This window comes from Symphalangus syndactylus, chromosome 8 (genome assembly GCF_028878055.3).
Source record: "Symphalangus syndactylus isolate Jambi chromosome 8, NHGRI_mSymSyn1-v2.1_pri, whole genome shotgun sequence".
Taxonomy (NCBI): Eukaryota; Metazoa; Chordata; class Mammalia; order Primates; family Hylobatidae; genus Symphalangus; species Symphalangus syndactylus.
This window is the reverse complement of record NC_072430.2, coordinates 79,981,781-80,006,301: the sequence shown is the minus strand read 5'-3', so window position 1 is coordinate 80,006,301 and position 24,521 is coordinate 79,981,781. Positions and strand designations below refer to the sequence as shown.

The 24,521-nt window shown below is 35.1% G+C and overlaps 2 protein-coding genes across 7 annotated transcripts in view; one reads left to right on the top strand and one right to left on the bottom strand.

Moving 5' to 3' along the window:
* LOC129488080 (thymosin beta-4-like) overlaps positions 1–24,521 on the bottom strand; it is a 272,872-nt gene that overhangs the window by 43,244 nt on the left and 205,107 nt on the right. The window lies entirely within an intron of this gene.
* The window catches only part of LNPK (lunapark, ER junction formation factor), an 83,009-nt gene that overhangs the window by 27,248 nt on the left and 31,240 nt on the right, over positions 1–24,521 (top strand). For all 6 annotated transcript variants that reach the window (XM_055289808.2, XM_055289807.2, XM_055289812.2 and 3 more), the window contains 3 exons: positions 5,899–5,939; positions 12,199–12,282; positions 12,365–12,416. In XM_055289808.2, coding sequence (XP_055145783.1) covers positions 5,899–5,939; positions 12,199–12,282; positions 12,365–12,416 — 177 coding nt within the window. The remainder of the gene's footprint in view (positions 1–5,898; positions 5,940–12,198; positions 12,283–12,364; positions 12,417–24,521) is intronic.

Here is a 24,521-nt window from a genome sequence, read left to right as displayed (position 1 = left end):
TTTCAGTTTGAGTCTGAAGGCAGGAAAAGATAGATGTCCTAGCTCCAGGGAGTCAGGCATGGTGTGTTCTCACTCACTGGAGGGAGGAGCAAACTTTTTGTTCTATTCAAGCCTTCGGCTGATTGGCTGAGGGCCACTTCATTAGGGAGAGCAATCTGCTTTACTCAGTGTACTGATTGAAATGCTAATCTTACCCCAAAACGACCTCACAGACACGCAGAATAATGTTTGACCAATTATCTGGATACCTTGTGTGACCTAATCAAGTTGACACATACAATTAACCATCACAAGACCAAAAGCCTGGGAGCTATTTTTGATTCTTCTTTCATATTCATTCACATTACCAGCAAGTCATATAATCTTTACCTCCAAAATTATCTTGAATCTGACCAGTTCTCACTTTCTTTACTACTACAGTTCTAATTCATTATCATCTGTTACTTGCACAATTGCTTCTTCACTAGTCTGTTTTTAAGGTATAAATCAGATCTGTGTGTCTTTTGCTTAAAATTGTGTAATAGCTTCCCATTGCAAACAGAATGAAATCTGAATTCATATCCTGACTTTCTAGCTTGTTCCTATTTCTTCAACCTCATCTTTCACTCTCCTTTGTTCACTTTTGCTCCAGCCACACTGGCCATCTTTTTCTACTACAAACAAGTTCCCTGAACCTTACAGTTTCTTTTTTTTTTTTTTTTGAGATGGAGTCTCACTCCGTTGCCCAGACTGGAGTGCAGTGGCACGATCTCAGGTCACTGCAACCTCCATCTACTGGATTAAAGCAGTTCTCCTACCTCAGTCTCCCAAGTAGCTGGGATTACAGGCACCTGCCACCATGCCCAGCTAATTTTTTTGTATTTTTAGTAGAGACAGGGTTTCACCATTTTGGCCAAGCTGGTCTCGAACTCCTGGCCTCAAGTGATCTACCTGCCTCAGCCTCCCAAAGTGCTGGGATTACAGGCATAAGCCACTGTGCCCAGCTGAACCTTAGTTTCTTAATTTATAAAATGGGAACAGAAAGAATGAGTAAGACCTAGTATTTGAAAGCACAATAGGGTGACTATAGTCAGTAATAACTGTACATTTTAAAATAACTTAAAGAGTATAATTGGATTGTTTACAATTCAATGGATAAATGCTTGAGGGGAAGGATACTGCATTCTTCATGATGTGCTTATTTCACATTGTATGCCTATGTCAAAACATCTCATGCACCCCATAAATATATACGGCCACTATGTGCCCACAAAAAAATAAAATGAAAACAGAAATATTTGTTTTGGTAGGACTGTTAAAAGTAGTAAATATTACTATATATGAAAGCATATAAAAATTGCAAAGTGTTATACAAATGTGAGCTGATGGCACTGATTCTTCTTTTCCAATTCTTATTCTTTTATTTTTCTTGCTTAAATCGGTTAGGACTCAGTACGGTATTCACTTGAAGTGGGAACAGCAGGTATCCTTGTCTAGTTCCTGATTTTAATGGAAAAACTTTTAATATTTTACCATTAAGTATGATGTTTGCTGTAGTTTTAAAAAATGCTAATGCTTTTTATCAGATTAAGGAAATTTAAGCTTCTGATACTGTTTTTGGTGATATTTAGTAATATAGCAGATAGTGGAAGAATAGGAAGAAGTTGAAAGCAAATATGCTTTCTGACTTCAAGGAATAGCAAGATAGTAAAAAAAATACGAAACCCTTTTCAAGGGTACTTTGGAATACTTCTTTAAGGAAATCAAATGTATGAATATTTTTAACTTATGTAATAGGCAGATCTGGACATGGTTATGAAAGGGATTTTTTTTTTGCTTTAAAATATATTTCAGAGGTTCTTTTTGTTTTTAATTGTACTAATTCATTTGAATAGGTATTACATGTATGTTTAAAATCGACTTTGTAAAAGATTGTCTTGCAGTGACATAGTATTTTTTTAAGCCTGAAGCTATTGGTCCTGTCCTTGTTTTTTATTCTCGATTATTTTTAGTTGTTTTGTTTTACAAGTTGGACCCTGTATAAATTAAAGCAGGGATTGGTGGCTGCAGCCTGGAATCCAAGTCCTGCCCACTGCTTTGTACAGCTCATGATTGGCTTTTATATTTTTAAATTATTGCAATATTAAAATGAATAATATTTTGACATGTAAAATATGAAATTCAAATTTCAGTTTTTATTGGAACACAGTCATGCTGTCTTTAGCTGCGTTCATCCTACAATAGCAGAATTGAGTAGCTGTGACAGACTGTATGTGGTGCTCTCACTTCAGGCACTTGTAGGACTAATCATTTCATCATTTCACACTGTTGTACAACCAATGCAGTTATAACTTTACAGCATTTTTTAAGTGCCATGTGTATTGTTGTACTGTGACAATTTTATTTTATTTTTATTACCCATGCATACCCATTATGTAAAAACCAGAAAAGAAAAGTGGACTTTGAATGTTGCACTTTTAGTACATAATGGAATGTGGACTATTTTATTACCAAAATGCAAAGCATTGTATTTTTTATGCAATGACGTTATAGCTGTGCTAAAAGAGTACAATATGTATTTGACATTACCATACTAACTACTCATCATCATATTCCCAACTCACAGAAAGCAATGGTCATAAAAATTAGAAAATTTAAAATGGAATATATTATTGCAGAATTGCTCCATAAAACTAAAAGGGAAAATGGGGCTTCAGCCAAAGAAAGTTTCTGAGTGGCTTGTTTGTGAAGAAAGGAAAGCCATTTACCAAAGATGAGTTAATTAAATTGTGTTTGATTGCTGCAGTAGAAGAAAGTATTCAGGGAAAATACACTTATGACTGACTAGTAACGTTTCAGCAAGGACAGTTGCCTGAAGAATTGAGAAAATTCAGAAAAACAAACATGAGTAGTCAATTAAAGAACAAGGCAAATGATTTCAAGTTATCTTCCTTGGCTGTTGTTGAGTTGACAGATGCTATCAATACTGCTCAATTGTAGTTTGAGTTGTCCATGCTGAGCTTGAAGTGACTGAAGAATTAGTCTCCATACAAAGTCTTTGCAGAACAACTTTAGGTGAGAATATTTTCAGTGAAGTTTAGAAAACAGCAATTTACTACAACCTGAAGTGGAATCTGCTAAGATGCACTGTAACTGCTGGTGGTAAAAATATGTAACAGAAAAAGACTTAGTTGTACAAATTGTACAAAACTTTTGAAACTGTAAGGTGTTTAAATTCTATGGTTATTCATTGTATTATTCAACAACAGGTACTTTGCAGAACATACTTGCATTTGTCATTGTGTAGGGCCAAAGGGAACTTCATTGCTCTCATGGACTTAACCATTGTCAGTTATGTGAATTTTAATCATGAATAGAAGCTCTCTTGACTTGCCTCACAGCAGTTTGATGGCTTAGCAGTGGCAAAGTTTTATTGTCATATTTTGAGATCAAAACCTAGATTGAAATACTTCCAAATGAGAAGGACCATCTTCAGCCACTGTGTTTGAATACTGACTGGCTTTGGAAATTAGCTTTTGCTACAGCCTTGATAATGGTTCTTAATTAATCCAACCTAAGATTGTAAGGCAAAACAATGTATATATGCAAAACCTATAATGTGGTAAAGTCATTTAGAAAACAACATTGTAATAACAAGTAATTTTTTTAAAAGTGCTATAAAAATGGAAACAAGAAGCAGGATTGCCATTCCCACACAAATTTGTAGCAGATGCATTATCCGAGCTGAAATTATAGTTCCAGTAGAATTTTTCAGACCTCAAGGCAAGTGCAAAGGAAATTTCCATGTTTCTAAATCCATTTCACTGTATAATTGAAGAGCTTCAGTCTTTGATTGGAGGTAGTTGACTTCCAATGTAATAATACCCTAAAAGGCAAATGCCAAGAGAAGAATCTAATAGAATTTTATAAATGCCTTTCAAATTAGTGAATGTGCTCAATTAAAATCATATGCTTGTGGATTGATATCAGTATTTGGCAGTAACTACCTGTGTGAAAAGACGTTAAAAAATCAAATATGTAAAATCTCATTACAGATCAGCATGAATGGATTATCATTTGCAATCAGTTTTGATGATAGAGAACACTTAGCTTTGATCCTCAATTAAGTGAAATGTTATCCACCCCTGAAAGTATTCCATCCTTTTCACTGGTAGACTTATATTACAAAAAAATTGAACTCAATTATTATATAGGTTGAACATCCCAAATCTGAAAATTCAAAATCTGAAATGCTCCTAAATCCAAAATTTTTTGAATGCCAACATGATACTCAAAAGAAATGGTCCTTGGAGCATTTTGGATTTTGGATTTTTGGATTTGAGATGCTCAGCGGGGTGTATTCTGCAGATATTCCAAAATTTAAAAAAAATTGAAATCTGAAACACTTCTAGCACCAAGCATTTCAGATAAGAGATACTCAACCTGTATTTGAATTTAGTCTATAAAGTTTATGGAAATTTTGTATTTCTTTTATATTTCTTAGGCTGGGCGCAGTGGCTCATGCCTGTAATCTAGCACTTTGGGATGCCAAGGCAGGTGGATCACCTGAGGTCAGGAGTTCGAGACCATCCTGGCCAACATGGAGAAACCCTGTGTGTACTAAAAATACAAAAGTTAGCTTGGTTTGGTGGTACATGCCTGTAATTCCAGCTTGGGAGGCTGAGGCATGAGAATTGCTTGAACTCTGGAGGCAGAGGCTGCAGTGGGCCGAGATCATGCCACTGCACTCCATCCTGGGTGACAGACCAATACCCTGTCTCAAAAATCAAAAAATACAGACTTGATTTTGCTTTTTGGCCCATAAAGCCCAAAATACTTACTTTTTCCTTTACAGAATAAGTTTGCTAACCCTTGGATTAAAGTACAGATGTTTGGCTTGGTCTTATCTAACAAAAAATTACTATTCTCTTTGAAGATGTTAGCAGATTTCCTCTGCTTTTAGTAATAAGTTAGCTATCACATTAAAGACTACTTAATCTATTTTGAAAAACATTTTTATAGTAAAATCATCTTTTTATATGTTTGTGTTTCCTTGAATTTTTACATAAATGATATACTTTGAGTTGGGTATTCAGGTATTTGTTACCTAGAATTTCAGTGAAGAAGTAATAATTTTATTTATAAATTTAATTAAGTATTAAGAAGAATTATTTACATTTCATTTGATAATATTCAAGCCATAAGTTCTTCTTTCCATATGGAATAGTGTTTCAATCTGTATTAGTTAAATATTTCTAGAGAAAAACTAGAAACTTAAATAAATTTGTAAATCAAACATTGACATTCATAAAAGATACCCTCTGAGGTGATTCTTTCTGTTCCACCATGCCAACCTATATAAGCGGGCAAATCTTAGAAGTGTTTAATTTTGAAAAGTCATTAGTATTTTTTTCCATGTCCCTTCTCAGATGCAATAAGGTAGATTTTCTAGGTTTTTTAAAAAGTCGTGCTTAATATCTTTAGGCTTGACTAAGTAAAATATGTACTTATTTCCTTATAAACAAAGAGAACATTTTTATTACCAGTGTATAAAAAGAGATTTGATACTAATTTTGTAAATTAATGTGGGTGAGGTGTTGAAAGGAAAAAGAAATAGTAGAAAGTAATGTTTCTGAACACATTAAAAAATATTTGTATATATTTCAATTTAAGAAGGTGCTTTATACTATGTAAAGTCAATTTTTTCCCCTAAACGGCCTATAATATATAATACAGGCAAAAATATGAACTATATGTGGGTGAAGATTGAGATAATTTTTGTCTCTACACCAGTTAAATTTTGAGAAATCCTAAAATGAGAAAGTTTTCTTGTGTTTGCTACTGTGTGTCATTTGGCATGATTTTTTCTTATATCTAAATAATCTTTGATTTAGCTTTGATTTAAATCTTGTTTTCTAGATGAAGCATTGGATGATTTAAAATCCCAGAGGAAAAAAATAGTAAGTTAACTTTTATTTAAAATTAATTTATATTAAACTAATAAGAACTGAATAATTAATGTTTATGTGTTGGAAGTTAATGACTCTCCAAGGAAGAAATATGCTTTTAGATAGCATTTTAATGATGAAGTGAAATGGTGAATATTTTTGCTAGTTAATAATATGCTTTTGGATAGCATTTTAATGATGAAGTGAAATTGTGAATATTTTTGCTAGTTAATAATGATTGACAGGAAAAAGTAGTTTAGAAGGACTTGAGATTCTGAGAACCTATATCAGTTGGAAGCTGAGAAGTAAGTAAATGAGTCATATTGGAGGCCTAAATGAGGCAGAGAGGGTAAAAAGGTGGGTACCAGATTGTTTATTGGAGCTAAATAAAAAAGGACAAAATATCTCCACATGTCAGTTCTCAGGTTTTCTTGACACCAAGAAAGAGAGGGAATCAAGAAGATCGGTTGTAAGAGAGAAATTCAACATGAAAATACTGAAGAAGAGATGGGAGAGAGAGAGATAATTGTTTTCTTCAGAGTTTTCCACTTTCTATCAGTAACTCTGATCACATGGATATCTATTGTGGGGCTAGTTGATGCATCTCTTCAGATGTGTTGGAAAGAGGACCAAGAGTAAGATAGAAGGCGCTCTAGATATTGATACATAGTAGTCTGTAATAAGTGAATTGAAGTTGGTGTTTGACATAGAGCTACTAATTTTTTAATGATTATTTTTGAAGTGTGAAAATGATAACTGCTGATAACATTATGTTGTATAGAAATGTATTTAATAAAATTTAATCAGGTGCAAATGATCAGTATATTTTAGTCTAGTATGTAATAAGTAATAATTAAGAAACCAATATTGTGAAGGTTAAGACTAACGTCAAAAATTATTCTGTGAATTGATGGTAATAGATACTGGTTTTAAGGGCTTTAAGTACCTGAAAAGTAAGAGAACTTTAATTTTGAAAGGATTCCGTAGCTTTATTTGTTTGCTCCTTATTAGGTGTCCTATGAGGTATTTATCAAAGTTGTATTGGCAATTTTGGTGGTCCTAAATTGCCAAACACAGAAATATCTTATTATTATGTTTCTGCTATTCTGCACATTATGGAACAGCCGGAAATTCAAAGTGAGGAAATACTGATGGTGTCAGTGATTTAGAAGTTGTGATATGATTGGTTTGACTTGCTGATGAGATAAAAAGAAGAGCTGGTACTGGTGATCAGAGACAAGTCCTGCTTATACCAAAATGGAGAAATATTAGTTAAAGTAGAAAAGATAAAGAGGAAGACAAAGGAAAGCAGAAAAGAAAAAAGTCCTAAGTGATGAGAAGCAGCCTAATGTCACAGGCATCACATGGCCAGAAAGCAGGATCTTGAAGAACATATGATTTGGGAAAATCTCTCAATAGAGTAACAGAGCCGACTTGGAAAATTGTGTGAAAGGATAAGTCAAGCTATTTATTACTTTTTAAATAGCCTTTAAAAGGAATCGCAACATAAAAGATGTTTCATTTTAAGTCTGACAACAGTTGAAAAAGTTCAGAGTTCAATAGCTCTGCATGTTTAAATGGTTCATTAGGCATCAGTATTAATAATTCAATATGGCATTTCTCTTGCAGTTTGACTAAAGAAAAACAAGTTGGCTCTAATTCACTTTATTAAACACAATTTGCATTTACTTGATTATTGTTGGTTATAATACTGTTTGCTACTAGAACTAGTTTGTGGTCTTGACTGTTCAAGCCTTTAACAGAGCTGCTTTGTTTGAGTAGTTTTACACTTTGGTTTTTTTTTTGTTTTTTTTTTGTTTTTGAGACGGAATTTTGCTCTTGTTGCCCGGGCAGGAGTGCAGTGGTGCAATCTTGGCTCACTGAGCCCTCTGCCTCCCAGGTTCAAGTGATTCTCCTGCCGCAGCCTCCCAAGTAGCTGGGATTACAGGCATGCACCACCACACCTGGCTAATTTTGTATTTTTAGTGGAGACGGGGCTTCACTATGTTGGCCAGGCTGGTCACTACTTGATATTTTATTAAAAGTGGTTTCCTTGGGGATGCATCCCTTTAATCTGAATAGATTTGTAATGTAATTTGAAATTTGTAAAATTGTAATTTGTAATGACAGATATGAATTATCAATTGATTAAAAAGTTAAATTAGGAAAGAGCATCTTAACAATATTTTAAGAGCTTAATGTATTTACTTATTAATATAAAGTTAGGAAGTAATCTTTAGTTATCTAAAAAATTCCCAAGTCTAGATCTGTGTGCATTTTGCCACTCACGTATATTGCGGCCCTTTAACAAAACTTGAGTTTTTAATAATCACTGAGTAATCTGTGCAAGCAGATAATCCCTCTGCATCCGTGAGCATTCCTTCAAAACAGTTCAAAAATCAAGCTCTATCAAAATACAGGAGTCAAGATTACCTCTTTAAATGGCTTCATGAAAATTTTGTGCTGTTTTCAGAATCGTAGTCCTATGTGGTAATTTCTAGCATTCCTTGGGAAATCTGTTTTTCTGAATCCTGAGAAAAATCACTTGAGAAATTGGGAACATGAGGAAAAGTGTTATAGTTCCCTGAGAATTAAAGCTTAACAATCAACTACAGATGTTACTAGTTCAAAGGAATTCACTAATGTCAGCTGAAGGCAAGAGCAAGAAATTCTGACATGCTGAGTTACAGGTTAATGTTGACATTTCTGGGAACCGTACAGAATCATAGAGAAGTGGTACAATCTAATCAGTTTTGTGGGCATTTATGGCACTCTCTTATTAATGGTGAGTCATTCTTGCAAATAAAAATGTTTATATACCTACTATAATTTATATAAATGTATAAAGTATACTTTGTACAAATCCTATGCATGATATTCCATGAAATAAGTTTTGGAAGCTAAAGAAGTCCTTAAATTGGCAATTTTAGCTTTTCTTCTCTATAGAGTTCTTAACCTTACAGTGGCTTAAAGTGTTACATCTTTGTATTGCCCAGTAATATTTTCTGGCTTTTCCCAGTATTTGAATATTCACTTGAGGCTACACAATAACAGAAGAAATGCAAAGAAGAAAGATTTGACTATTATTGTGGAATACTCTTATATAAAAGCAGAAAATGATATAACATCTGAATTAGTAAAAACATCATCAGTTTCAACAGCAAACCCCAAATCAGGGATACTAGACAGTATTTTCAGCATAATAAAAGGATGAGTTTATATGATATAACATGCTCCCTAATACTCTGAATTGCAAAGTTAATGCAAAATGAAAGAAATGAAAGAAAGTTTTCTTACATCTGGAATATTTTTCATGAGTAAATATTGGTTAGGGAAATTAATGCTTTGTGTGTTTTAAAATTCTGTTTCAAGGATGATAATTTTAGTATTAAATATTTGTAGAATTGTCTTTCAAAACTTAGAAAGTTTTTTTCAGATTTATTTTGTGCTAGCGTGCCATTTTAATGTTTTCTGTGATATAATGGCTGTATCAAGTAGGAATAATTTTTACAGGTTATAGAAATATATAATCTCATCACAATGTTGACTCTTAATTGAATCATGTATTTATTATTCTATCTTTAAAAAATCCCCTAAAACCTTTAGTACGACCGTATTACAGAAAAATGATTCATCCTTCAACACTAATGATAGCTGATGAGCTCAAAAATAAAAAATTGCAAAAAAACGTTGTAATGTTTTAAGTTTACGAATTTGTTTTGGGCTGCATTCAAAGCTGTCTTAGGCCACATGTGGCTGGTGGCTAAGGGTTGGACAAGCTTGATTTAGAGAATTCTCGAGAATTCTAGTTTCTTGTTCCTGAATCTTGAGGTTAATATGTTGAGTTTTTGGAAATCGTTTGTTTCAGGCCCATTCTAAGTAATTGAGGTGTCACTGAAAATTATGTTAATATTTTAGGCACTGTTGTGGACTCTTTCTCCTACATTATATATTTTAAAATTGCACAGTAGTGCTATGAAGAAAGTATTAAAATGTCTATGCAGAGGAGAAACTGAGGCTGACAAACGTGCTAACAGTCTTCCTAAGAATGGAAATGTGCATTGAACCCAGATCTTTTCTCACTCCGAAGTTTCAAGTTCATGTTCTTTCCACTGAACAGTGTATTTAAAACATATTATTATTTAGATGTTGTATGGATGTGTGTTAATTAAGCTATTATATGAAAATATTTTGTTAGAAATAAATGCAAAAAATGGGAAACAGATTTGTATCTTTTAGTATTTAAAAACTGATTTTATTTAAGATAAATAAAAACATAGATACACTTGAATACTTGCTGAATAATCTACCAGGAATGCAATCATTCGATAAAGTAGCATTTTGGTTTGGAGTTTTGTGTGTTGTTTTAAAGATCACAGTTTAATCTTTTTAAACCTAGTAGTAGTTTTAGTCTAGAGTTATCTGTCCAAATCAGTATGACTGTTTACATTTACATTATTTAAAATGAAATAAAACTACAGCTGGGCACAGCAGCTCACATCTGTAATCCCAGCACTTTAGGAGGCTGAGGTAGGTGGATCACTTGAGGCCAAGAGTTCGAGACCAGTCTGGCCAACATGGCGAAACCTCGTTTCTACTAAAAATACAAAAATCAGCCGGGTGTGGTGGCGCGCATCTTTAATCCTAGCTTACTTGGGAGCCTGAGGCAGATAATCACTTGAACCTGGGAGGTGGAGGCTGCAGTGAGCCGAAACCACTCACTCCAGCCTGGGTGACAGAGTGAGACTCCATCTAAAACAAAACAAAATGAAACAAAATGAAACAAAACAAAACAAAAGTACAAATTCAGTTCCCCAGTTGCACAAGCAACATTTTAAGTGCTCATTTATCACATAGGGCTTAGTGGCTACTATTAGGCTGACATAGACCATTTTCATCATTACATAAAGTTTTACTGCACAACACTGCTAAAACATCAAAAGTCTAATGTGTAGAGATCAGGGATTTGTTTCTTTGATATTCCATGTAGATTATGTTGATTTGGGGATGTATTTTATTATGCCCTCTTTCTATCTCTGTTCCTAGTTTTTTTTTTTTCTAACTCTAAAGTGATACTGTAAACGTCTCCTTTATATCAGAAAAGTCAACTTGCTTATTTTGAGAATTTATCATAATTTTGAAATAGGAAAATATTTTAGTTTCATTAAACCAAGGCAAGGCTAATAAATCATTCATCTAAGTACCTACCTCTTAAATGTTGAATTGAGTGTTCAATGAGGAATCTGTTAACTGCTATTGTGGCAGCATATTTTTAACTCAGTAAATGTGCTTTGGGTTGCGTTTTAAAATAAATGTCCTTTGGAATGAATATGACATTTAATGAATCTAAGTGGTTATCAGTGGTCACTGAGAAAGAAAAGGTTCTTTTCCAATTTTTGCAAAAGCATTTCATCCTACACATTAGGTAATTTGTCATTACTATGACTGTCTTGTACTAAAGTTCAACTTTTTCTGATGTTGAACTAGCCGTAACTGCTAGTGATACTTTACTAGCGATTATATTTTAAGTTAAACCCATGTATTAAGTTATATAGTGACTTGAGTGCATGGTAAATAAAACGCTAAAATAATGAAGTGATTTAATTATAGTCTCTAGTGTGAACATAGAACTCAGTAAAATTTTTACTTAAATTCTGTGCTCAGTTTTTTCCTCTAAAGTTAGTTTGAGTCTAAGTAAAAAAGAGGTGAGGGTTATCTTTTAAAGTCATTTGAGCAAATTCCATGGCTGTTCTCCCAGTTAGTGAGTTTTCACTGCATTTGCAGCAAGCTAATTGCTTCTGCTAATAAATAATCTAAAATCGATGCTGACAGCAGTTAATTGGCACAGAGATTTTATTTTGTAAAGCTCTTGGCTAACGACCTTCTTTAAATTAATAGCATTAAGTGCTATGAGGAAATAAATCTGAGGAATTGCCTGTCATTTGCTTGTCATGTCTAATAACTTCCAATAATGATGGCTGATAGATTTTTGCACATTCCATTATTGAAGTTGGTGCATGTAATTATTCTCCTCATTATATGTAAACAATTAGCAATATTTGGTATTTCCTTGCAGTAAAGCTGTTAAGTACAAGTAACATATTAGAGGTTAGAAGCCATTTTAAAATCTGGATTTTAATTATTCGAATGTAGGAAGTCTTTCATTCTATTTGGATATATTAAGGGTATTTAAACCTTTTTGAATAGGACTTATACAAATAAGTAGTGTGTGTTTTGAAATGTGACAATTTATGGAAATTTTTGTTCGTAGCTTGAAGAAGTCATGGAAAAAGAAACTTACAAGACGGCTAAATTAATTCTTGAAAGGTTTGATCCAGACTCAAAGAAAGCAAAGGTAAGACTGTGATATCACTACTATTTTTTTATAAATTACACATTGTAATAGGTCACTGTAATAACATTATTATAATTGATAGGAGTGTGAGCCGCCATCTGCTGGAGCAGCTGTAACTGCAAGACCTGGACAAGGTAAATAACTTTGTAGAAACTGCTGCTGCTGTTGGAAAGATCCATATTTACCCAAGTGAGTTCAAAAGTGTGTTGGAGGTGTGCAAAAACTTATGTAGAATGCTTCTGTGTAAATTTATATTTGGTAATTTGGGATATGACTTAGGGTGGATGGCAATAATTTTATTTCATTTTGATTTTATGGGAATGTTAAGTTAGGATATCAAATATGTGTTAAGATTAAATATATCATTGATTTTAATCTTTCAAAATTCAAGTAATTTCATCAATATTTTGTAAATATTTCCCACTTTCAAATAATAGTCTCTTGGAATATCTGTTATTATGAAAATCCTTACATTTTTATGCTTTATTTTTGAAAATATGATTTCTGTGAAATTTTAAGTTTTTTCTAAAATAACACTTTAGAATAAAATAATTTAGAAATAAGAAAAATGAAAATTGAATTATCGCTATATAATGTTAACTATTTTTGAGGTTGTATTACCATATTTTTAATGAAGTCATTACTATTACATCATTAAATGTTATATAAAATTTTAACAGTCATTATATTAAGTGGTTACATAAAATATTCCCAAGACTGGCATGGGAAAAGATATTCTGAGTTTGCAATGACTTTTGTCTTTGTTCTTTTCTTTAATAATATAGTTTGTAAGGGTTTTGTTGCAATATAGAATATGTTACTTTTAAAAATTTAACTTCAATTTTTGCAACCCCCCAGAATTATAACCTGCTTTGTAAAGGTAGGATGACATTTAGACCTTTGAAAGGAAATCTTTTTATAAGTATTCACAAAGATCATGGATATTAAATAAGTCATAATAGGTTTAGGTTTTCTGATTGGCAGGGCTATATGGGAAGAATTCCCTCTACCTCCACATTTTCCATAATTAGGATTTTGGTTCATAGAAATATTAACCTATTTTTTTTTTATTTTGAAGCCTTCACCTTTGCAAAAAGTAAAAGTTCACATGTGATTAAAATGAATTAGGCATATATACTTGCAATGAAACTCCTACTTTCATAACCAGTTTAAATTTTTCTACAATGTATATACTTTCTAGTAAATACAAAAACATTTTTTGGCCTATAAAGCAGATTTCTATAATTTCTAAAGCATTTTGTATAACTGGTACTAATTTTTCAAGAATATCTATGTCTATCTATAATCTATCCATCTATCTATCTATCAATCAAGAGACAAAGTCTCGCTGTGTCCCCTAGGCTGGAGTGCAGTGGCACAATCTCATTTCACTGCAACCTTGGCTTCCCAGGTTCAAGTTGTCCTCCCGCCTCAGCCTCCCAAGTAGCTGGGATTACAAGCATGTGTCACCACTACTAGCTAATGTTTGTATTTTTAGTAGAGATGGGGTTTCACCATGTTGGCTCAGCTGGTCTTGAACTCCTGACCTCAAGTGATCTGCCCACCTCGGCCTCCCAAAGTGTTGGGATTACAGGCGTGAGCCACCATGCTCAGCCAAGAATATTTTTTAGTTAAACTCTTAGAAGCAGAGAGTAGAAATATTATTTCTAGGGGTGGAGAGCAGGGATGGGAGAAATGGGGAAATGTTAGTCAAAGGATACAAAATTTCAGTTATTTAGGTGAATAACTTCAGGAGATTTAAGTACAGCATGGTGACAGTACTAATACTGTGTTGTATACTTGAAATTTGCCAAGAAAGTAGATCTTTTGTTCTCAACACACACACACACACACACGCACACACACACACACGCACAGACACACACATAAAGGTAACTGAGTTTTTGGATTTGTTAATTAGCTTGACTGTAGTAATCTTTTCCCAATGTATAAAATACTTTAAAAATGACCTCAGTGAATGTATTTTTAAAATGTGATATTTTGTAGAAAGCTGTTGCTGTTACTTTTTACTAATGTATGTTCTGTCTTATTAAAGAACAAAATTATGATCCCCTTTACTAACATTCCTAAGTATTTATTGATATTTAGGCAACATAATTATTTTAAAAATCTAAATTTATCTTTTCTTAGTAACGTTTGAAACCCAAATAATTTTTTTCCTTCTGATGTCTTATTGAAATTATAGAAAAACGATTGCTGATCTCTCTAGCAATCATTTTTCTATAATGCATGCTTTGGATTCCTGTGACATTGCTTTTGGATATTCTTTTAGGAAGAATTAACATTTAGCTATAATATTGAATAACTGTTATGTGCAGGCAATATGGGAATAAAGAAATAAATGTAACATGGTTTTTGACCTTAAGCTTATGACCTAATTTTTTTATTTTAAAAAATACTTCTTCTGGGGTACACTATTGTAGTGTTCTTTGTTCTTCCAAGTATGTAGTAATTAATTGCTGTTTGGAATTTTTTATTTTATTTTTTTATTATTCTTTAAATTTTAGGGTACATGTGCACAATGTGCAGGTTTGTTACATATGTATACATGTGCCATGTTGGTGTGCTGCACCCATTAACTCGTCATTTAGCATTAGGTATATCTCCTAATGCTATCCCTCCCCCGCCTCCCCCCACCTCCCTACTCCACAACAGTCCCCGGAGTGTGATGTTCCCCTTCCTGTGTCCATGTATTCTCATTGTTCAGTTCCCACCTATGAGTGAGAACATGGAATGTTTGGTTTTTTGTCCTTGTGATAGTTTGCTGAGAAGGATGGTTTCCAGTTTCATCCATGTCCCTACAAAGGACATGAACTCATCATTTTTTGTGGCTGCATAGTATTCCACGGTGTATATGTGCCACATTTTCTTAATCCAGTCTATCGTTGTTGGACATTTGGGTTGGTTCCAAGTCTTTGCTATTGAGAATAGTGCCGCAATAAACATACGTGTGCATGTGTCTTTATAGCAGCATGATTTATAGTCCTTTGGGTATATACCCAGTAATGGGATGGCTGGGTCAAATGGTATTTCTAGTTGTAGATCCCTGAGGAATCGCCACACTGACTTCCACAATGGTTGAACTAGTTTACAGTCCCACCAACAGTGTAAAAGTGTTCCTATTTCTCCACATCCTCTCCAGCACCTGTTGTTTCCTGACTTTTTAATGATGGCCATTCTAACTGGTGTGAGATGGTATCTCATTGTGGTTTTGATTTGCATTTCTCTGATGGCCAGTGATGATGAGCATTTTTTCATGTGATTTTTGGCTGCATAAATGTCTTCTTTTGAGAAGTGTCTATTCATATCCTTTGCCCACTTTTTGATGGGGTTGTTTGTTTTTTTCTTGTAAATTTATTTGAGTTCATTGTAGATTCTGGATATTAGCCCTTTGTCAGATGAGTAGGTTGTGAAAATTTTCTCCCATTTTGTAGGTTGTCTGTTCACTCTGATGGTAGTCTTTTGCTGTGCAGAAGCTCTTTAGTTTAGTTAGATCCCATGTGTCAATTTTGGCTTTTGTTGCCATTGCTTTTGGTGTTTTAGACATGAAGTCCTTGCCCATGCCTATGTCCTGAATGGTAATGCCTAGGTTTTCTTCTAGTGTTTTTATGGTTTTAGGTCTAACATGTAAGTCTTTAATCCATTTTGAATTAATTTTTGTATAAGGTGTAAGGAAGGGATCCAGTTTCAGCCTTCTACATATGGCTAGCCAGTTTTCCCAGCACCATTTATTAAATAGGGAATCCTTTCCCCATTTCTTGTTTTTGTCAGGTTTGTCAAAGATCAGATGGTTGTAGATATGCGGCATTATTTCTGAGGGCTCTGTTCTGTTCCATTGATCTATATCTCTGTTTTGGAACCAGTACCATGCTGTTTTGGTTACTGTAGCCTTGTAGTATAGTTAGAAGTCAGGTAGTGTGATGCCTCCAGCTTTGTTCTTTTGGCTTAGGATTGACTTGGTGATGCGGGCTCTTTTTTAGTTCCATGTGAACTTTAAAGTAGTTTTTTCCAATTCTGTGAAGAAAGTCACTGGTAGCTTGATGGAGATGGCATTGAATCTATAAATCACCTTGGGCAGTATGGCCATTTTCACAATATTGATTGTTCCTATCCATGAGCATGGAATGTTCTTCCATTTGTTTGTATCCTCTTTTATTTCATTGAGCAGTGGTTTGTAGTTCTCCTTGAAGAGGTCCTTCACATCCCTCGTAAGTTGGATTCCTAGGTATTTTATTGTCTTTGAAGCAATTGTGAATGGGAGTTCACTCATGATTTGGCTCTCTGTTTGTCTGTTATTGGTGTATAAGAATGCTTGTGATTTTTGTACATTGATTTTGTATCCTGAGACTTTGCTGAAGTTGCTTATCAGCTTAAGGAGATTTTGGGCTGAGACGATGGGGTTTTCTAGATATACAATCATGTCATCTGCAAACAGGGACAATTTGACTTCCTCTTTTCCTGATTGAATGCCCTTTATTTCCTTCTCCTGCCTGATTGCCCTGGCCAGAACCTCCAACACTGTGTTGAATAGGAGTGGTGAGAGAGGGCATCCCTGTCTTGTGCCAGTTTTCAAAGGGAATGCTTCCACACATACACCCCCCCAAGACTAAACCAGGAAGAAGCTGAATCTCTGAATAGACCAATAACAGGCACTGAAATTGTGGCAATAATCAATAGCTTACCAACCAAAAAAAGTCCAGGACCAGATGGATTCACAGCCGAATTCTACCAGAGGTGCAAGGAGGAGCTGGTACCATTCCTTCTGAAACTATTCCAATCAATATGTAACAAACCTGCACATTGTGCACATGTACCCTAAAACCTAAAGTATAATAATAAAATAAAAATTAAAAAAAAAAAAGGAAAAAGAGGGAATCCTCCCTAACTCATTTTATGAGGCCAGCATCCTGATACCAAAGCCTGGCAGAGACACAACCAAAAAAGAGAATTTTAGACCAATAACCTTGATGAACATTGATGCAAAAATCCTCAATAAAATACTAGCAAACCGAATCCAGCAGCACATCAAAAAGCTTATCCACCATGATCACGTGGGCTTCATCCCTGGGATGCAAGGCTGGTTCAACATATGCAAATCAATAAATGTAATCCAGCATATAAACAGAACCAAAGACAAAAACCACATGATTATCTCAATAGATGCAGAAAAGGCCTTTGACAAAATTCAACAACCCTTCATGCTAAAAACTCTCAATAAATTAGGTATTGATGGGACATATCTCAAAATAATAAGAGCTATCTATGACAAACCCACAGCCAATATCATACTGAATGGAATTTTTTCTTAACTTTAAAAAAATTCTAAATTATATCCCAGCTTTATTCTACTTTTTGAGAATTATACTTTAGTTTTGTGTTTAATTTACTCGTGTTGAATATCTCTTAGTTCCTATCATTTCTGTAGATGACTTAGTCATTAATTTTGTTTAATTTCCATATTTCCATGAATTTGAAGTCAGGTCTTTATTTTTTTGCTGAACCACTGTTCTCTCTTTTTCTTTCTTATTGTTTTTAGAATTTAGCGTGTTTCTAAACTTAAACAATAGAAAGTGGAAAAGAAATACTAAAAGATATATGTATTGTACGTATGTGCCCTTGAAAAGATCTTTCCAAAATGAATCTGATTGTGATAGCCTTATCTTAGTAACTCTCCTGCATGATTGCTGAACCAGAACTTTGATTCATGTGTACTAGGCATATTTCTTTTTATTTTTTGTTATTAAGTTGTTCATGATGAATATTATTGATTATACATTTTGAGGATAGGATTCTTTGATTTGCTGAGGTTTAACACTAAAAAGAGTATCACGTTTACCAGACAGTTACCCTCAACTAACCTAGTCCCTACACTCTCACCCCTTAATAGACTTTATTTTTTAGGATAATTTTAGATGTATACAAAAATAGCAAAGATAATATAAATACTCCCACCTACTCGTGTGCTGAGTTTCTCTTATATTAACATGAGGTACATTTGTTACAGTTTGATACTTTATTGTTAACTAAAGTCCATAGTTTATTCATATTTCCTTAGTTTTTATCTGATGTCTTTTTAGTTCTAGGATCCCATCCAGATACAACATTACATTCTGTTGTCTTTTTAGACTTCTTTAGGCTCTGACAGTTTCTCAGACTTTCCTTATTTTTGATGACTTTGACAGTTTTGCCCCAACTCTTTTCTATAAGGAATTTTTATCTATGGGTACTTAATCTTAGAAAATCAGGGCCACCACTTGATATGAAGGAATAACCAAACATAGAAGTAAACATATGTATATATACACATTAAATGGAATTATTTTCTGCTTAGATGCTTAGTATTCTAGTTCTGTAGAAATTATAGACTGGGAGATGGAAAGACTTAATGTCTTTAGTAGATTAAAATGTAATAGTTTGGATGTAAGTGAAAAATAGAATTTGCCACAGTTTAAATTCCTGAATAATTTCTATAGATTTCTAAAGAAATCTAGATATTTGGAGCTGGTGAAAATTAAACTTGTCTTTAAGGTTTTAATTGGTATGCAGAACTACATTTCATTTTTATGCACTACTGTCTGATTTATTCTTTTTTTTTTTTTTTCAATAAATGTTTACTGAGTGCTATCTGCCAGGTACATTTTAGGCCCTGGTGATACAGTAGTGAACAAAACAGTGAAAAACGTTTCTCTCCCTTTGTGGGGAGTCAGGAGATAGGTAGACAGTACATTATTGTTAGGAGAAAATAAAGTATGGTGAATAGGGAGTACCTTGAGTGAGGGCAGGTTGTGATTTAAAATAGGATAGTCAGGGAACACCTCATTGATAAGGTGACATTTGATGAAAGAAATGAGAGTATGAGCCATTTAGATACCTGAGGGAAGCACATTCCAGATAGAGGAATCAGTAAGTGCAAAGACCCTGAGTGAAGAGCATGTCTGTAGAATAACAGGGAGGCCTGTATGACTGGACTAGACTAGCAAGGGGGAGAGTAGGAAGAGTGGCAGTGAGAAAAGTAACAAGGGATCATCTCATGTAGGGCCTTTGTAGGATGTGGACCATTGCAAAAACTTCAGTTCTCAATTAGATTTTTTCTTTTTCTAAGAAATTTTGTTTTGTTTTGAGCAAAGGATTGACATGGTCTCAATGATGTCTTAAAAGGAAGTCTGCTGTATTGAGAAGAGGCTGCAGAGGGAGCAAAAGTGAAAGCAGGAAGATTAATTAGGAAGCTACTGCAGTAATGTAAGAAAGCATTTGATGATGGCTTAGACCAGGGATATCCAATCCCTAGGCTACACTGGAAGAATTGTCTTGAGCTACATATAAAATACACTAACACTAATGATAGCTGATGCTAAAAAAAAAAAAAAAAAAAAACCAAATCTCATAATGTTTTAAGAAAATTTACAAATTTGTGTTTGGCTACATTCAAAGCCATCCTAGGCCACACGCAGCCTGTGGGCCATGGGTTGGACAAGGTTAGTTTAGACCTTGGATAGTAATATTGGAGGTGGTTTTTAAAAATAATTAACTAGGCCAGGCATGGTGGCTCATGCCTGTAATCTCAGAACTTTGGGAGGCCAAGGTGGGCGGATGACTGAGGTCAGGAGTTCAAGACCAGCCTGGCCAACATGGTGAAACCCCGTCTCTACTAAAAATACAAAAATTAGCCACACGTGGTGGTGGGTACCTGTAATCCCACTACTCGGGAGGCTGAGGCAGGAGAATCACTTGAACCTGGGAGGTGGAGTTTGCAGTGAACCGAGATTGTGCCACTACACTCCATCCTGGGCAACAGAGCAAGACTGTGTCTCAAAAACAAACAAACTAATTTTTTATATTTTTGAAAACTGAATTTCCTCTTTCTCTTCACCCCAGCTTAAGGTGGTTTATGAAATAGTCAGATTCTTTATATATTTTTAAAATAGAATCCAAAAGATTTATTGACGCATTGGATATGGAGTCAGAGAAGGAGGAGTCAAGGATGACCTTAAAGATTTTGGCCTGAGTAACTGGAAAGATGGAGTTGCCATTTACTGAGATGGTGGAAAGTGCAAGAGAAACACTTTTTGGAGGGAGTCTGAGATGGAGTGGTGAAGAACAGGGTTGATTTTGGACATGTTATGTTTGAGATACCTATTAGACATCCAACTAGAGATTTCAAGAAAGCAGTCGAATATGTGTCTGGCAAACAGGAATTATCTGGGCTGGAGATACAAGTTTGGGTGTCATTAGTATGTGGATGGCATTAAAACAGTGAGACTGGATGAGGCTACCAAGGAAGTTACTACAGAGGAAGAAGATGAGAGGACCAAGGGTCATGCTTTAGCATACTCTTGCGTTAAGATGTTAGGATAAGGAAGAAGAACCAGGAACAGAGACTGAGAAGAAGTGGCCAGTGACATGGGTAACCCAGGAGAGTATGGAGCCTGGACACTAAGTGAAGAGAGTGTTTCAAGGTAGTGATCATCTGTGACAAATACTGCTGCTAAGTTGAGGGTCAAGAATTGACCACTGATTGTAGCAATAAGGAGGCCGTTGGTGACCTTGAAAAGAACAGTTTTAGTAAAAGGATGGGAGCAAAAGCCTGGTTAGAAAGGATGGGAGTAAGAAACTTACATACAATGAGAAGAGACAACTCTTGAGTAAAAAGGCGTAGAGAAATGGGTAACTGGAGGGGCAAGCATTTCTTGAGTGCAGGTGAGCTTACTGTATGAGAGAAAAGATAGCATGTTCGTGTGTTACTGCAAATCTCCCAGAAGACGTGAATTTTTTTTTTTTTAAATGAAGAAAAGAGGTTTAATTGACTCACAGTTCTGCAGGTTGTACAGGCAGCATGGCTGGGAGGCCTCAGGAAACCTACAATCATGGTGGAAGGGTGAAGGGGAAGCAAGTATGTCCTACATGGAGGAGTAGGAGAGACAGCACAAAAGGGGAAGTGCTACACACTTCTAAACAAACAGGTCTCATGAGAACTCACTCGCTATCATGAGAACAGCAAGGAGGAAATCCATCCCCATCATCCAATCACCTCCAACCAGGTCCCTCCCCAAACATTGGGAATTATAATTCGACATGAGATTTGGGTGGGGACACAGAGCCAAGCCATATCAGGGTTTATGTTTCATTTTGTCTATCTGGCTTGATTGACCATTGTAGCAGGGATGGTATGTATATTGGAAAATGCATCAGGCAGGTGTAAGTAATCTCTGTTTTCTTGGGATTTTAGTAAAGTTATTAAATAGAAGACATCATGCATCACTTTAGTCTGCAATAGTATATTTTTTTTGCTATAATTCAATTTTATCTATTTTATTATACCTTAACTTCTAGGGTACATGTGCACAACATGCAGGTTTGTTACATATGTATACATGTAACATGTTCGTGTGCGGCACCCATTAACTCATCATTTACATTGGCTATTTCTCTTAATGCCATCCCTCCCCCCTCTCTACACCTCACGACAGGCCCTGGTGTGCGATGTTCCCTACTCTGTGTCCAAGTGTTCTCATTGTTCACTTCCCACCTATGAGTGAGAACATGTGGTATTTGGTTTTCTGTCCTTGTGATAGTTTGCTCAGAATGATGGTTTCCAGCTTCATCCATCTCCCTACAAAGGACATGAACTCATCATTTTTTATGGCTGCAAAGTATTCCATGGTGTATATGTGCCACATTTTCTTAATCCAGTTTATCACTGATGGACATTTGGGTTGGTTCCAAGGCTTTGCTATTGTGAATAGTGCCGCAATAAACATACATGTGCATGTGTCTTTATAGTAGCATGATTTATAATCCTTTGGGTATATACCCAGTAATGGGATGGCTGGGTCAAATGGTATTTCTAGTTCTAGATCCCTGAGGAATCGCCACACTGACTTCCACAATGGTTGAACTAGTTTACAGTCCCACCAACAGTGTAAAAATGTTCCTATTTCTCCACATTCTCTCCAGCACCTGTTGTTTCCTGACTTTTTAATGATCACCATTCTAACTGGTGTGAGATGGTACATCATTGTGGTTTTGATTTGCATTTCTCTGATAACCAGTGATGATGAGCATTTTTTCATGTGTCTGTTGGCTGCATAAATGTCTTTTGGGAAGTGTCTGTTCATATCGTTTGCCCACTTTTTGATGGGGTTGTTTGATTTTTTTCTTGTAAATTTGTTTAAGTTCTTTGTAGATTCTGGATATCTTTGTCAGATGGTTAGATTGCAAAAATTTTCTCCCATTCTGTAGGTTGCCTGTTCACTCTGATGGTAGTTTCTTCTGCTGTGCAGAAGCTCTTTAGTTTAATTAAATCCCATTTGTCTATTGTGGCTTTTGTTGCCATTGCTTTTAGTGTTTTAGTCATGAAGTCCTTGCTCATGCCTGTGTCCTGAATGGTATTGCCTAGGTTTTCTTCTAGGCTTTTTATGGTTTTAGGTCTAACATTTAAGTCTTTAATCCATCTTGAATTAATTTTTGTATAAGGTGTAAGGAAGGGATGCAGTTTCAGCTTTCTGCATATGGCTAGCCAGTTTTCCCAGCACCATTTATTAAATAGGGAATCTTTTCCCCATTTCTTGTTTTTGTCAGGTTTGTCAAAGATCAGATGGTTGTAGATGTGTGGTGTTACTTCTGAGGCCTCTGTTCGGTTCCATTGGTCTATATGTCTGTTTTGGTATGAGCACCATGCGGTTTTGGTTACTGTAGCCTTGTAGTATAGTTTGAAGTCAGGAAGTGTGATGCCTCCAGCTTTGTTCTTTTTGCTTAGGATTGTCTTGGCAATGCGGGCTCTTTTTTGGTTCCATGTGAACTTTAAAATAGTTTTTTCCAATTCTGTGAAGAAAGTCACTGGTAGCTTGATGGGGATGGCATTGAATCTATAAATCACCTTGGGCAGTATGGCCATTTTCACGATATTGATTCTTCCTATCCATGAGCATGGAATGTTCTTCTATTTGTTTGTGTCCTCTTTTATTTCGTTGAGTAGTGGTTTGTAGTTCTCCTTGAAGAGGTCCTTCACATCCCTTATAAGTTGGATTCCTAGGTATTTTATTGTCTTTGAAGCAATTGTGAATGGGAGTTCGCTCATGATTTGGCTCTGTGTTTGTCTGGCAATGGTGTATAGGAATGCTTGTGATTTTTGCACATTGATTTTGTATCCTGAGACTTTGCGAAATTGCTTATCAGCTTAGGGAGATTTGGGGCTGAGATGATGGGGTTTTCTAAATATACAATCATGTCATCTGCAAAAAGGGACAATTTGATTTCCTCTTTTCCTAATTGAATACCCTTTATTTCTTTCTCCTGCCTGATTGCCCTGGGCAGAACTTCCAACCTTATGTTGAATACTAGTACTGAGAGAGGGCATCCCTGCCTTGTGCCAGTTTTCAAAGGGAATGCTTCCAGTTTTTGCCCATTCAGCATGATATTGGCTGTAGGTTTGTCATAAATAGCTCTTATTATTTTGAGACACGTCCCATCAATACCTAGTTTATTGAGAGTTTTTAGCATGAAGGACTGTTGAATTTTGTCGAAGGCCTTTTGTGCATCTATTGAGATAATCATGTGTTTTTTGTCTTTGGTTCTGTTTGTGTGATGGATTACGTTTATTGATTTGCATATGTTGAACCAGCCTTGCATCCAAGGGGTGAAGCCAACTTAATCGTCGTGGATAAGCTTTTTGATGTGCTGCTGGATTCAGTTCGCCAGTATTTTATTCAGGATTTTCGCATCAATGTTCATCAAGGATATTGTTCTAAAATTCTCTCTTTTTGTTGTGTCTCTGCCAGGCTTTGGTATCAGGCTGATGCTGGCCTCATAAAATGAGTTAGGGAGGATTCCCTCTTTTTGTATTGTTTGAAATAGTTTCAGAAGGAATGGTACCAGCTCCTCTTTGTACCTCTGGTAGAATTCAGCTGTGAATCCATTTGGTCCTGTAATTTTTTTGGTTGGCAGGCTATTATTGCCTCAATTTCAGAGCCTGTTATTGGTCTATTCAGGGATTCAGCTTCTTCCTGGTTTAGTCTTGGTAGGGTGTATGTGTCCAGGAATTAATCCATTTCTTTTAGATTTTCTAGTTTATTTTCGTGGAGGTGTCTATAGTATTCTTTTATGGTAGTTTGTATTTCTGTGGGATCGGTGGTGATATCCCCTTTATCATTTTTTATTGTGTCTATTTGATTCTTCTCTCTTTTCTTCTTTATTAGTCTTGCTAGTGGTCTATCTATTTT